The 16,546-nt window shown below is 39.0% G+C and overlaps 1 protein-coding gene and 1 long non-coding RNA gene across 2 annotated transcripts in view; one reads left to right on the top strand and one right to left on the bottom strand.

Moving 5' to 3' along the window:
* Positions 1-16,420, bottom strand: part of LOC146570925 (uncharacterized) — a 29,127-nt gene extending 12,707 nt beyond the window's left edge. Inside the window, exon 1 of the long non-coding RNA XR_014893048.1 lies at positions 16,114-16,420. This is a non-coding gene — a long non-coding RNA (uncharacterized LOC146570925). The remainder of the gene's footprint in view (positions 1-16,113) is intronic.
* The window catches only part of astn2 (astrotactin 2), a 303,910-nt gene that overhangs the window by 166,873 nt on the left and 120,491 nt on the right, over positions 1-16,546 (top strand). Inside the window, exon 11 of the mRNA XM_085279739.1 lies at positions 6,838-6,988. Coding sequence (XP_085135865.1) covers positions 6,838-6,988 — 151 coding nt within the window. The remainder of the gene's footprint in view (positions 1-6,837; positions 6,989-16,546) is intronic.

Genomic DNA, 16,546 nt, shown 5'->3' with positions numbered 1-16,546 from the left:
TCCCTCAGTGATTACAGAAAGCCCAAAGAAAATGCACTCTATTCAATGTCGAAAGTGCTTGATGAGAGTCAGCATATTTGTGAAGAGCCAGGGCAAGAGCATTAATCAAGTGCAGGGGCAGACCAATAAGGGGCCCTGTAATCATGCTGGAGCAGCGCTCTAACTTTGAGCAGAGTCGCCTGGTCATTCATCATCAGGAAAAGCAAGAGGCAGAGAGAGAGATTAATAACAAGTACATTAGTCAGTGTTTAGCTGCAATCATTGGGCTTCTGGGTCAGGCAACAGTCACAATGCCAAAAGAGATGATCTTGATTAGGTAATGGTTTTGAAATGGACATAAGTGATTTACAAATCACTGAAACACTATTAAATTTATAATTAGCAATTGTTAAAAATCGGGTGGTGGGAAAACACCTGTTTTAACATCAACTTGTTTAACACGTTCTCTGCCTGACAAGCCTGTCTGTCAGGCAGACCAGTTTACCACCCAGGCTGCTTTATTCCTGTAGCCAATGCAGTATGTATAAAATGTAGTTTGACAGGATCTTGCTAAAATAAGCAAGGCCTTCAATGGAAAAAAAAAAACCATCATCTGCACGGTAATATTCAATTTAGCCATGCTGTAAGGTCTAATGCTCCCCAGTACTATCACAGATGATGGATTTTGCATTTTATGAACAAGCTGGGTGGTTTCTCTCATCTTTCATGCAGAGGACTGACCCTCCATGATTTCAAAAATAACTTTATATCGCAAGAATGCTTTTCACTTCACCTCATTCCATCTTAAATAAACCTGGCTGCAGAAAATGTGTTGTCTTTCTAAATATTATTATTATTATTAATAATAATGATGATGGATTGCATTTATATAGCGCTTTTCGAGACCCTCAAATATATTATTGTGGCATTTTAGAGTTTATAAGTTTATTTTAGAAATTACATTTCTGTTTGCACCAAAACATTGTTGCTTTCCTGAACCTGTTCTGTGTTTTCCACTAAAGGATCATTCTTTGTTTTTACATACAATGGCACCTTAGAGTCATATTCGATCGTGAGCATTCAAAACTGCCTTTCTGCCTTGTCTACTTCCTACAAAGATTTCTTCAGATTGACTGATAGAAGACATGATGAAATACCAAAGAAAAATTCTGTCTCTGGTTCATCTTGTATCATGCATTTTTGTTTGTTTGCCTGTTTTTAAACTTGCTATTTACTAAGTCTATAAGAAGAACTGGTTAGCATGCATCTCACAGCTTAGGTAACCCGTTATTTTTATCTGCCTCACCTTACCCACCCTCTGTTTTCGTCTGAATTAAGGAGTCATTTGTCAGTGCTTTCAGTACCTTGCAGAAGGAAACTGATGCTATGAATGCCACGTGGTGTTTTTAATTCAGAAAAACTCTTTTTGGTTGTTTGTTTGTTTGTTTGTTTGCTTTTCTGTATTTGTTTTTAATTACATTTTAGCGCAGGACAGTAGCAGTACTAAATTTCTCTGGCCTCAGAAGCAAGGAGCTACCCACCCTTCTCCTGTGAGCAATTACACATACTTGACATTGACATTGAGCAACTGTCTTAGTTGCCTCTCATCCTTTCCTCACTGTATGTACCTGTGTGTAAAAGAATATCGTGTGTGTGTGTGTGTGTGTGTGTGTGTGTGTGTGTGTGTGTGTGTGTGTGTGTGTGTGTCTATAAATTGATGTGCAAAAGTTTTGTGCCCCACTCATTTCTTTTTGATTCCACAAAACCAGATCAATAATTCCCCAGGCTTTCTGAGGATCTTTTGAAATTTTTCTTTGGACATTGACTGCTTTTTCACTCATGTTCAGTCCAGTACCTGATGATTTTCACAGGAATGTCTTTTTCGTTTGCTTGTTGGTTTGTTTGCTAAGCCACCTATTGCCAGCCTGTGAATCATTCGAGCATAATGAACCAGTTTTGGTTCCAAATCAACAAAAAAGATAACTCAGTTTACAGGCATAAAATGGTATTTTTGCGCCAACGAGGTTTTTCCCAAACACCTATAAACTGAAACTGTGGCAAGGCGCAGGCATAAAAAAAGCAAATGAGCAGTATCTAAATGTGATGTCCATAAGAAATAGGACACAATCCAGCAAAGACCTGACACAGGACACGTGAGATCAATCTCCCTCTTCTGCTCATTCACCCACCAATGTTCACTGAAGCCTCATAGGAAATGGTGTCAGTGGAAAGGTGGCTATCCAGAAGCTAAGGGAGTGAAACAAAAGGAACAAAAGGAAAGACTGAACTATTCCAAACTGGTCGGAAAATCACTGACAACACGTATAATGGAGTGATGAGAGAGGTAGAGGAGTGAGTGTTTACAACTGCTGTTGAATACCTAAAGAAATTACAAGAAGCTTGGCTAAGAGAGTTCAGGATATATTGAAAAATAAAGGTGCGTAAACCAAATATTGATTTTCAAACTTGCTTGAATTATGCAAATTCATTTTTGTCTTATATACTGCATTCCAATTTATGTTTGACCATGTTTCAATAAGTAATAAATCATAAAGAAACTGCTGCACTTGTTTCCTATTTTCCAAGTGAAACATAAATAAATCAGGGTTGGCTAAAGTTTTGCACAGTTTAGCAGATAGAGCTGCATAATGGAAGCATAAAAGATGTAAATTTAAATTCTATTTCCCTATCTTGTATATATTCGGTATACAAAATAAACCATGTATCTGCACCTACTGCCCTTTTTTCAGGCATATACACCATGTTCACTCAAAAGCAGAACAAGCAGAGCGTCTTTTAGTATCCAAGGTGACTCATGTTTCCTGCTAAGGAGTGTGGCATGTGCATCCAACAAATTCAGTTTTTATTAATAACCAACCATGCCCTTTAATCCAGACTGCCCACTAAAGATGAGTGTGATGTTATGCAAGGTCTACATTTCATAAATGAAGGGTTACTGGGTCTAGTGGATGGGGAAAAAGGTTCGTCTTTACATGCTTGCATAAAAAGTGCTATAGAGATATCTTCAACCACTACAGTTTCAAATGTCAAAGCTTTACAAACTGAAACGTCAATCCAAGGATAACAGGCCCTGTCAACAAGAGTGTTTTAATTATTTGTAACATATAACTTTATAGCACTCTTGATGCTGTTTTAAGTATTTGTAATATACATAAATGAATTTTTAACATCCAAAATATTATGAAATAAATATACCATTTAGCTTCTGCTGCACTTTGGCAAACTCTTTCTCCACTGTTTGCCTGGATTTTTGGTTCATGAAAATCCTTGTTACTTACCATCCAAAAAATAAGCACATATGCGCAAACAGCTGTAATAGTTCTTCTCTCTGCATTATGCAGCCACATGATGGTGACCCTCACATCCACCTGGAGAAAGTCCAACTGTGCAGCACCCAGCCGGTGATTTGTCAGTAGTACCCACATCGATCTGGCAAATCTCACGATGGACAATTCCTGTGTAGGACTGAGTCCACCGTCTATCAAGGAGTTGGTTCCAGAGCCAAAGCTGTGAATAATGTTGAGCCCAACTGCATTTTGTTGGTACCTCTCAACTTCACACACTAAATTAGGCACCTTCCCCAAAGGGTCGTTAAAGTCGATGTTGTAATGGCGAACTTCCTTGCCATTTTCTCAATGACAACAGCTGTCTACTCTTTGCCGATTAGGTGTTGCAGTGATCCCACCGTTTGACTTGCAGGGTCCTTGGCTCTGGAACAGTGGACCTTCTTGTAAGATAATCATTGCCCTGCTTTTCTTAAGAAAGAGATTGCTTAAGAAAAAAAAATGAACAAAAAGGCAACGTGAGGTTCTTTTAGGTATGTGAAGTACGTTTAGTGACATCATGTCCCAGAGTTTTTTCCTCAGTAATTCCAGCACACTAAATGTGTGTAAAAGAGAAAAATACATCTTGTTTCCTGGTTGGTTTTCAGACTTCATGGATCTGCGTATATAATTAGTGTGCAGAGAATCATTTGTCAGAGTCCCTGTGCCTAAGGCCAAACGGACACCCCGATGAACCCTCCAGAAGGAGTAAGGAGTAGCTATAAATAATTAACCTGACCATAATCTTCAAAGATATTGGAACTGTTTGGCAAAGCTCTAACTTTCTATTTGTTTTTGTTTTTTTGTCCCTCACTTGATAATCCTTTTTTTTACCAAAATAATTAAACTTTCAATGTGGAGAGTTGAGATTGAGGTCCTCTTCAAGCCTGCTGCTCTTTCTCTGGATAATAACAATTAAATATCTTGGCTTTCACATCCCACTCTTCCACAGTGAAACAGTTGATGCAGTTCAGGCACCTTTCGCTGTAAGAACGAGATCTAAGTTTGTTCGAATGGAGTCCTCCTCCGTTCAAATGTGCATCCAGGATGTGTGGGCGTTCTTGTACTCGAGGTAGACAAAAGAAAATAAACTTCATAGCAGTCGACTGCTTTGCTCAATTTATAGCACAAATTAAGTCATTTTTGGCAAACCCATGTGTTTTTGTCAACTAATTAAAAACACATTTAAATACTGTTCCTAAACTTTCTTTTTGTTTTCTTTGTGTTATAAATAAATGACAGCTGCGTAGGACTGACAGTGGATATTACTGCTTCCAATGGCTACAATACTTATCTACAACTATAAGCATCAAAATATCTGAAAATGTACCACCAGTAAACAAAGAAATGTGAAAACGTTCAGCTGCTGTAAAAGTTCACATCAAACGGTCCATATGTATACATAATTATATAATAATGGACTATATAGCGCTTTACAATTCCACTATTCATTCACTCTCACATTCATACACTGGAGGCAAGCTACAGTTGTAGCTACAGTCTGTGGCCCCTCTGGCCATCACCAGTAGGCGGTAGGTGAAGTGTCTTGCCCAAGGACACAACGACCAAGGCAGACAGAGCTGGGGATCTAACCGGCAACCTTCCGGTTACAAGATGAGCTTCCCAACACCTGAACCATGGTCGCCCCATATGAACATTAAAATGATCAGCATGTAGCTGGAAAGATACCTTACATTTAGATTTCACCTATAGAAAATAAATAAAATAAACAAATAAAATAAATATAATAAATAATAAATAAAAATAAATAAATAGATAAAGCTGTTTAGATAAAACAGGTTTCTTATTAGAGCTATTTTGCTAGAGTTTTGTATTTAACATTCAGTATGTGTGACAGCGAGGACAGCGAGTCATTTGCTACTGCCACACTATGTCAGAAACATTTTAAATTTGCAAAGTAGACAGTCCCAATGTGTCAGTCAGTGAACCATAGTACTGCACCACGAGAAAAATGTGCCAATTATTTTCCATATGTAGCATACAGTGAAACTAAATTGAAAACAGTTATTAAACCTAAACAGTCCCTTAATCGAAAGAGTTATTCCAAATCTTGATAGCAGACGCTATGAAAAAGAAATCATATTGCCTCAGTGAAAAGGTGGATAGACTGTGTCTAATATCTTGTCCATAAATTCTCGCTTACATCAATAAGATGCTTTTCATTGAACGTTCATAGATTTTTTTTGAGGCTTTGCATTTTATTTTCTCTTAAAGTTGTGAAGGTCAAATGTAGTATTTTTCTCATATTTTTTTCACTATCACTTCCAAGAGATAAATTACTTTTTGATGGTTTATACCCACTTTAAAGATGGCTTATGTTGGACATTTTAATTCAGTGAACAGTAAAATCAATGTATCAGTTACTGATTCAATGGTGCCTAAATACACATGCAAAGACATAGAAAGATAGCCGTAGTGACATTACTTCACAATCCTCCTCCTAAAGCAAATCATCTGTCTTCCTATCATTCAAAATCTTGTTGCTGTTTCTAAAGTCAAGTCACCCTCACAACACACTGTGGTCCCTGTGGTCCCATTGCAAGAGATAGTGCTTTGTTTCCTTTCAAACAAAAACATGGGGTTTGCTTGCCCCTTCTTTTCCTCTGATAGTAGACATAAAGCATATAGGCATGGCGGAGCATGCTAAACTGCACAGAGCAATGAGCTTGCAGCTTTGGTGTGCCACATTTGGCAGTGGAAATGATCGCACTACTGTCAGTGACACATATATATATATGCAAATGTGGGGATCTCAAGTCAGACTTCATCACAAACTGACCTGAAAACATACTTGAGTTTTTTTTTTTTTAGTTTTGTTAACGTGGTAGTGGCATTTCTGTAAGAATGGAAATGTCTGTTTGTCTGCATGTCAGACATTTATAGCATACAGTGGATAAAACTTGCTTACTTTGGCCATCTTTTAAATCTTTCGACATTTCTGGTTGTGAGTGAAATATCTAATAATTGTGTGATTAGGTTAGAGCGGTGGTCCTGTACTTCACCTGGTAGAGTGCCCCAGGTACATTATATGGACAGAAGTACTGGGCCGCCTACATATTACACCTACAGAAGACATGGAAACCAATGCCATGAAGCTCCAGGCGCTCAGTTTTTCTGCTGATGATAATGCTGGAGGCGATTTGGAACAAGCAGAGTGTTTCAACCCTGCCCTGTGATTTTACATGGTCTGCCACTGTGTGGTTGAGTTGTTGTGGTTCCTAAATGCTTCCATTTTGCAATAATGGCATTTATAGTTGATTGTGGAAAAATAGGAGAGAAGTATAATTTTATAAAATAAATTTTCATTTGAATTTTATTTTATTTTATTAATTTTTTTTTACGTTTGTTGCCATGATGCCAGGTCTCTCTTGGAAATGAGATTTTTTACCTGGATAAATAAAGGACTAATAATAATAAAACAATTTGTAGTGTTAAAACATACGCAACGATAACTGAACTTTCTTCTTGTAACCCTTACTTTCTTCAATTTCAGGGAAGAGGCCATGATGTCCACATACTTTGAAAATGTAGAGGACCTACTGGCATCTTTTGGACCTGCCCGTGACTGCTCTAAAGATAATGGTGGCTGCAAAAAGAATTTCAAGTGTGTGTCTGATCGACAGTTAGACTCATCTGGGTGCATGGTAAGCAGATGGTAGTAGACTTGCACTACACTATTAATGCTACATTCAAGCCTTCGTTTATGCATTCATGCAAATATTAATCCTTCTCATTTTCCATGTGTTTTATACTGTATATAACTGTGATATCTCCAACACTTTCATATTTTGGAGTATGAATCAAGAGAGAGTGAGAAACTATATAGATCAGCCTTCAAACTGCCAACAAATGAAATGAAATAAAAAACCATCCATCCATCCATCCATCCATCTTCTTCTGCTTATCCGGGGCCGGGTCGCGGGGGCAGCAGCCTAAGCAGAAAAGTCCAGACCTCCCTCTCCCCGGCCACTTCTTTCAGCTGGCCTTGGTGTTCCCAGGCCAGCCGAGAGATATCTCTCCAGCGTGTCCTGGGTCTGCACCAGCGCCTTCCCCTGGTCCGACATGCCTGGAACACCTCACCCAGGAGGCGCCCAGGAGGCATCCTTGTCAGAAACCTGAACCACCTAAACTGGCTCCTTTCGATGTGGAGGAGCAGCGGCTCTACTCTGAGCCCCTCCTGGATGGCCGAACTCTTCACCCTATATCTAAGGGAGAGGCCAGCCACCCTTCGGAGGAAGCTCATTTCTGCCGCTTGTATCCTCAATCTCATTCTTTCGGTCACTACCCACAGCTCATGACCAAAGGTGAGGGTAGGGACGTAGATCAACCAGTAACTTGAGAGCTTCACTCTTACGCTCAGCTCTCGTTTCACCACGATGGACCAGTAGAGCGTCCCACCAATAAAAATAGATAATATAACTTTTTATATAGCTTTTCCCTACTAAAAATGCTCATTAAGAATTTTAAAGGTAACAGTCATCACTTCTATAAGTTTCTTTTCTAACAATGTGACTTACCATCAATGTATTTATATCACTTTGCTAACATGATGTGTCCAAGTAATTCATAAAATTCATAAAAGACTAACATAAAATCAGGAAATCTGTTTACTGTAATGACAATCACAACTGGAGCAATCAAGAAATGGTCCTGTAGTATCTGCACTTTACTTCTTTAAGCCCTTTTCCATACCACTGCTATACTTTTAAATTGAATATGAATAGATAGTGAATGAATTTGTTGTTGGCGCCGTCTTCCATTCATCCTTTCTGCTTCTTAAGCCTTAGTCACATTTTACATGTAGCGTTGTAAAGTGCAGTGCAAAAGTGAATTTCTTGTGGAATACTAACAAGAGCAGGGCAATGCTTCCAGTGCCAGGTTTTAGACAGAAAGGGGTGGACCCAAGTTGTAAAGTAATTAAACTGATGAGCCGTCTCAATTGCTGGAGGCTGGTGTTGTGAGTCATTAAGAGCTTGGATGGGGCTATAAATCGACAGGTCTTTTGGTTGTTTTTGTCGAATAGAGACAAACAGTATAGAGCAGTTTTCTTGTTTACCTTTCCTCCTCTTTCAACTGAAAGAAACATACAGTTGCTACTCCAACAAAAAATTCTGTTTACAGTATTCATTAAAACCTTGTTAGTGACACTTTTGCTACATTTATTATACAGTGATTACACAACCTGCAGTAATTTGTCTGGCACTGATTACGAATGATGAATGACAAAAAAACTGATTCATGGCACTGTCATTAAGGAGCAATGTACACCATGGCTGGCAGACTTCACCAAGGCAGAAGAAGACTTCAGCACTTTAATGAACATGTTTCTACATAAATCAAGTTATTCTCCCACCCCCTTTGCCAGTTTTTCCCTACAGTTTACCACTAATTTGGTTACTCTGACAATGAATCCATATTAATAAACCCACTCCACCCACAACATTAGCAGCTGATGCTGCATCTATGGCAGCCGTAGATTGTATATGCATATACACTAAACTTGGTCAAGACTGCTGAAGTTGAAATTAAGCATCAGAGTGAGAAAGAAAGTTGATTTAAGTGACTTAGAATGTGGTAATGATTATTGGTGCCAGACTGGCTGGTCCGAGTATTTCAGAAACTGTTGATTTACTGGAATTTTTCCATCCATCTTAAGCGGAAGTACTCTGGGCAAAATCTGCTTGTTGAAGCCAGCGGTCAGGAGGAAATGGCCAGACTAGTTTAAGCTGGAGGAAGCCAACAATAACTAAATTAACAGCTCATTATAACAAAGGTTAGCAGAAAATTTCTTTGGTTAATAGCATATTGGTACATTCAGCCGATGCTTGCATGGAAGATGGCGACTTGTCTGAAAAACACTCGGTAAGTAACCGCCAGTTAAAAAGTGAAAAAGTACCAAACAGAGATCATTCACCATCAACGTAAATGCTGTGTTAAACATACACATACCAGCGCATTTCAAAAGGTGTAAGTTTTACTTTAAGGTGAACAAGGCATAAGGGTAGACCAACTAGAACTGTGACTCAGCAATACTGGAAGAAATAGGCATCTCCAACACCATCGCATATGTCAAATGGCTAGTAGATATAAGACCGGACCACACTACAAGAAGTCTACATGATCAGCATTATGTTTTTTTTTAAGTCACAGCTTTGCATATTTTAGTTCCTAACTTTTTGTCTTTCTTCCTTTAATTGTTAAACTGGGATAGCATAATTTGTTTTACATTGATCACAGTTATGCTTTTGCTCCTTTGGGCTTTGAGTTTAGTTGAAACTGGTCAGCATTCAGTAATCGCCAAATAACAAGATTATGATTTATTTCTGATGAGTCAAACAAAATTCTATTGTGAGCAGCAGTTGTTTTCCTCTGTGCGGTATAATTCAACCTTCTTTTTTCTTTTAAAAAAAAATCTGGCTATCAGTTAAAGGGTTAGTCAGCTTGAGAAGACTTCTTTTCAACTCACATTTTCAAAAGCTAGATAGAAAAAAAAATACTCTGAAATGATTCCAAACGGTCTCACGCCTCTGTGTGATTAATACTCAGACAAAAACACTGACAAAACCCTCTAGTCTTCAGAGATTAACTCAGAGAATCACAGACACGGCAGTATTATTTGCTTTTCTTACTCTCCTGGGTTGGTGTAATTTTAACCACCCTTGTCAGAATGGGTGCTAACACAGAGCACCAACATGTCACACGGAAGGCTTAAAATCCATTTTCAGAGCCAGTCCCTTAAGGCTGTCTGCTGCTCTTAAGACAGCTGAAATGCATTTGCAATGAATTAAATTCTAGTCAGCCCCAGTGTGTACGTTCTGGAGATATCTGTTATTCCATTTTGACTGTGTTCACTTTCTACAGATTCTTAGAAAGACAGGATGTCACTCGCTTCCTTTTTTATCACTTGTCTTAAGAATCACAAGCTGTTCACTTTAAAGCCATTTTATTGCATATTTGTTATGACTTAATTGTAGGAAAAAAAGAGAAGTGGGGGGGAAATTAATTTATTCTGCTTGGTTAAGTTATTGTTCATTTAAATAGGAATTCAAAGTACACCTGTGCAAACTAACCAATGATCGTATAAGAGGCATTAGGGAAAAAATCAGAATCAGAATACTTTATTGATCCCTGGGGGAAAAAAGACAGGGATGATGAAATAAAAGCTCTTTGATTTTAATGTATGTTTTATGCAGGGATTTAAAAGGCAATAAAGAATTTGCCATTCTGATGTCCACAGGCAAATCATTCCACCAGTGACGGGTCTCTAATGGGAAAGAGCTGGTCACTTTTATTTTACCTGGTATTCCTAGGATAGATGAATATATTATATCCATTTCCTTTTTAAAAAAAATCAAGTCGTTATCTCTGTAACCATGGCTTTCTTTTGGTAATTGGCCATTTTCATGCTTTAAATTTGACATCTGATAATGATACAGTGCTTCTTTTTTTTTTTCTTTGTAGCACATTGCCATATTCTGCTACAGTATATGTCCTTCCAATGGTAATACTCGTACACTGAACAGATGGAGGGATATTAGTGGCATATTTTTCCTGAGATAATGTCTCTTTTGGGACATCTCTGGTAAAGTTGCTTGAATGTAGTGTTGGCAAAGATGTATTTTTGCCTTTTAGCTTCAAGCAGCAATAAATTCACATTTTCATTTTGGCCTACAGAAGACAGATATTGTTGTCTCCGATGTAATTTTAACTTCTATACTGTCCCTGAATGCAAGAGTTTATTAAAAGATGTGGCACACTCGAAAAATCAAGACTTAAATGATGCCTTGTCAGTGTGGACCCATATTTATGCTTGCCAGCCTCTAGTTTACATCAGTTAACAGAGAGGATAAAAGGCATGTCTGCCCAAACACAACACTCATGAAAACTCTCAAAATCCCATGTATGCCCCTACTAATCTGTGTTCCTTACAAACGAACATCACGTAGTTTCCCCCTGTTCTGCCAAGTGCAGCTCATTGCACCTCATTACATCTGCATTTTGGTGTTTCTTGGTTTAAAGCATTCATTTCGTTCAGATATACACTCAACAAAAATATAAACGCAACACCTTTGTTACTGCTCCCATTCCCCATGGGATGGACGTAGAGACCTAAAATTCATTCCAGATACACAATATAACCATCCCTCCCAAACAGTGGTCACAAATCAGTCCAAATGTGTGGTAGTGGGCACATCTGCTATATTGAGATAATCCATCCCACCTCACAGGTGTGCCACATCAGGATGCTGATCTGACATCATGAGTAGTGCACAGGTGTACCTCAGACTGCCCACAACAAAAGGCCACCCTGGAATGTGCAGTTTTTTGCGCTATTGGGGGTCTGGGGACCCAGAACCGGTCAGTATCTGGTGTGACCACCATTTGCCTCATGCAGTGCAACACATCGTCGCATGGAGTCTATCAGATTGTCAATTGTGGCCTGTGGAATGTTGGTCCACTCCACTTCAATGGCTGTGCGAGGTTGTTGGATATTCGTGGGAACTGGTACACGCTGTCGTATACGCCGGTCAAGCACATCCCGAACATGCTCAATGGGTGACATGTCCGGTGAGTATGCTGGCCATGCAAGAACTGGGACATTCTCAGCTGCCATCTGCCCTGAACAATGTGAACCATGATTCATCCGTGAAGCGCACACCTCTCCAACGTGCCAGACGCCATCGAATGTGAGCATTTGCCCACACAAGTCTGTTACGGCGACGAGCTGGAGTCAGGTCAAGACCCCGATGAGGACGACGGGCATGCAGTTGAGCGTCCCTGAGACGGTTTCTGACAGTTTGTGCAGAAATTGTTTGGTTGTGCAAACCAATTGTTCCAGCAGCTGTCTGGGTGGCTGGTCTCAGATGATCTTGGAGGTGAACCTGCTGGATGTGGAGGTCCTGGGCTGGTGTGGTTACACGAGGTCTGCGGTTGTGAGGCCGGTTGGATGTGCTGCCATATTCTCTGAAACGCCTGTGGAGACGGCTTATGGTTGAGAAATGAACATTCAATGCACGGGCGACAGATCTGGTTGACATTCCTGCTGTCAGCATGCCAATTGCACGCTCCCTCATTGCTTGTGGCATCTGTGGCATTTTGCTGTGAGACAAAACTGCACATTCCAGGGTGGCCTTTTGTTGTGGGCAGTCTGAGGTACACCTGTGCACTACTCATGATGTCAGATCAGCATCCTGATGTGGCACACCTGTGAGGTGGGATGGATTATCTCAATATAGCAGATGTGCCCACTACCACACATTTGGACTGATTTGTGACCACTGTTTGGGAGGGATGGTTATATTGTGTATCTGGAATGAATTTTAGGTCTCTACGTCCATCCCATGGGGAATGGGAGCAGTAACAAAGGTGTTGCGTTTATATTTTTGTTCAGTGTACGTACACACATGTCCCTCTCATGATTTGTTAACCCATCTTATTTTTAACTTTGCACATTTATACGTTACATCACAACTGTACTATATTAAATGGATTAGCTCTAGCTCAAAATCCAGATAAGGGTGGATGTGCTGTGTATATCCAAAGCGCATGCTGTTAACTAGCTGGGAGGGCACTATAGCCAATTGATATAAAACAGTATAAGGCTCAGTAATAGAGCCTTACTTTTGAAGCATGGAAAGATACATATTTCTTTTCACTTTTTGTAATAAAAAACAATGTAATATACTTTTTACTTTGGATGAGTGATTGTACCTAGATGCCGACAAGTCTCTAAATAGATTGCAGGATGCTAGTCTTCCAAATGTCAGATTTTGTCAGCACTTCCAAAACTAACAGTGTATGTTTACAGACATCACAGCCACCTGTGCAAATACCAAGCACTAATTAGCAAAAAGGATACTAATATTTGCCAATGTGTACAGGGACATGCAAAACCAGATTTGTCTGTGTTGCACATAAATCTCATATCCCAAATGTCATCAAAACTAGGATAAACCTCCAAACTGGGATATCCCAGTTAAACTCACAAGATGCAATACATTCTTTAGTAAGTTTGTTTGCTCTTAGGGCAATAAAACTGTGGAGCCTAATTTAACACATTTAAGCAGCAGAAGAGCCGCAGGGCATGCATCACTGCCATCTCTAAACTAGATTAGGCTGTCGAATATGCTTTTAAAATATTTGATTTTTTTCCTCTGCCTGCCATTGTTATTTAAAGCTCTCCTGTTTTTTTTTCTAAATATATATATTTTCTTGTCCCGTGGAAGACCCAGTTCACATCTTTTAAACATATTGTTTCTTTATTATCCTCAGCTTTTCACACTGCCTTTTCCTTCTCCAAAATATCTGATTGCTACTAAGTACAAACATCTAGCATCTTAATTTTGAGATGATCGTCATGGAAAAGAGTTCTAAATAGATTATACTCAGTTCCTGATTTGGGCAGAAGCCCTAATGGGTGATTGGGGAAATGACTTGCATTCATTCAGAATGTTAATTTGGAGGGGTGATCTATGTGCAGTGTATAATGTGCAGAAAGATCGGCTACATGTACAGCTATATTTCTTACACACTTTCTTCACTCATTTTTTGTTAATTTCTTCAGGCCTACTTACCCTGCACTTTTACTCCGCAAGGAATTAACAGGAGTGAAATGCCATTAGTCCCATTCTTAATGCTGTCATGAAATTCTCCCTTAAATAGCCCCCAGAGAGTACATACATATGCTACCCTCGATGATGGGTGTTCTACATTGATGTCAAGTGTCTACGTTCAGGGACAAGGTTTAAAGGCTGAACACTAATATAAAAGCCTCAAATCCATCACATTTAAACATGCAGTTAAACCCTCTAAAAGACAAAAAAATATATATAAACACGTTCCTTTAAATATTTAATATATTAAATAACATACAAATTATATAAAATTACCATTTGTTTTAATTATACATTAGTGATCAGCTGTCAAGATGATTTACTATACAAACAAAATAAGATGCAAGAAAGTTGTGTCTACAAGTATAAAAGTTCTCACTACTGGCTTGTTCTTGGTGTGCTGCCATCACAGAATCGCTTCAGAAGAACTGAGTGGAATTCATTTGTCTCAAATACAAATTGTTCCACTCCCGAACCCTTGTGTCTTTGGAGAGTTGTCCAGGCAGAAAGAGCAAGTAGCTCATGGGCTGCACTAATGGCTAACCTTAAGAACTTTCATTCAACCACAGAGAGCTGCATAGCAATTCTGAATTACAGATAGCTATTCCCACAGCTCTGCTCTAATGTGATGAATAACTCCAATCTTGTCAGAGACTAAAGTGCTCTTCCACCGAATGCTGAACATATGGGATTTTGTGTAGAACACACATGAGCAATGCATAATTCATATTTTTTCTTTTTTGTTTCTGGCTTTGGTTTTCTCAGGAGATCAACAAATGTAATTGAATAATATGTTTTATAAAATCCAAAAATGACTCCTGCAATATAAACAAAAATACAAATTTAAAAAAAGGATAAAATTAAAAGGAAGTGTACCCATACTGCATTAATTTCATCTTCATACAGACAGATATTATAACATAACACAATGTTTAAATTATGAGACATCGAATTATGAGTTTAAGCTTCTCATAAGTGGAGACAAACAGCCTTGATCCCTTCTAAGACAGTTCTGAAGCACAGGTGGGTGATGATCGCGTAGGATTCTAAATTGTGCTCTTGGGCCTCAGAGAACTTTTGAGCAAAAATAAAGCCTTGGCATGCAAACCAACAATCAGAAGAACTTTCACCTCTCCTTTGACTAAGTTCAATGCAAGACAGACTATTTTCTGTACTTACTTGAGCACTTGTTAGTGTAGATTATTGAGAATGGAAAACGCATCCTTGAGGCATGAATTTGATACAGAAAAGTGTATAAATTAAAGCCCGACATGTGTGAAAGTGTCAGCTCCTGTGCTTGTTCACTGCCTAGATTGTCCTCACATCTACATTTTTCACTTCATATATACACCAATCAGGCATAACATTATGACCACCAGACTAATATTGCATTGCTGCTAAATCAGCCCTGACCTGTTGAGGCACCAAAATGTTAGCAACAGATCCTGTAATTCTTGTATGTTGTGCAGTAGGGCATCTATTTGTTTATCCAGCACATCCCACAGACACAACACCTAAACACGTTGTTCTGTTTCTTAAACCATTCCTGAAACGTTTTGCTTTGTGGCAGATCACATTACGCTGCTGAAAGAGGCTACCGCCATCAGGGAATACTGTTTCCATGAAAGGGTGTATGTGGTCTGCAGTAATGCTTAGGTAGGTGGTATGTGTCAAAGTAACATCTACGTGGATGGCAGGACCCAAGGTTTCACAGCAGAACATTGACCAAACCATCACACGGCCTCCAGCAGCTTGCTTTCTTCCCGTAGTGCATGCTAGTAACGGGCATTCCCAAGTAACATATACAAATGCAATGGTCATCCATGTGATATTAAAGAAACTGTGATTTATAGATAGGTAGGTAGGTAGAAAGATCCTTGTGGAGATAATAAGTTGAGATAATCATGTTATTCACTTCAACTAACACCTAATAATAATGTAATGACTGATCAGTGTATATAACAACTCATTTTAAGAATTTACTGGTAGATATTTCAGAGCTTTTGGCACACTTTATCTACTAGAAAAGTCTTAAACTGAGTAACGGAGCAATAAGCAAACTACTGGATGTTGCACTAGAGCAGCAACAGCATGTCAGACCAAAGCAAAGGGCACATCTGCGAGACACACTTTTCCATACTTTGTGTGAGACTCACCTGCTTACTTCCTTACTGTGTCACTTCATGTCAAAAAAAGGTACAAAAAGTGCAAAAACTCGCTTGACTTCCACCAGCTTCAATCGATTTAATATTTGTTGCTGCATTTCCTTTTGCTTGTTTGTTCACCATGTTCCACGAAAAATCTGCAAAGCTTTTTTGACCCACGATGATATATTTGCTCGCTTTCTTCACAGCCTCTGGATATGAGCAATACTGTGTAAATATGTCTCTCCTGCAGTGATGACTGAAAACTAGAGCCAGACCAACTGCAGAACATTGACTCAGTATCTGGGAATGGGGACAAAGGATAAAGCTTCTTTGTACTCCTCCACGTGTGACACCTGGTTATCCTATTTACAAAGGGCAAGTCTCTTGCTAGGAACAACAAAGATATTAAGCAAGATCTGCAAGCTCTCAGGACACTGAAAGA

This window comes from Mchenga conophoros, linkage group LG7 (assembly GCF_057382185.1).
Source record: "Mchenga conophoros isolate Kocher_MC1m ecotype Shallow Benthic linkage group LG7, M_conophoros_male_GT1.1, whole genome shotgun sequence".
NCBI lineage: Eukaryota > Metazoa > Chordata > Actinopteri > Cichliformes > Cichlidae > Mchenga > Mchenga conophoros.
Note: the sequence above shows the minus strand (reverse complement) of the source record. Positions and strands in the feature narration are given on the sequence as shown.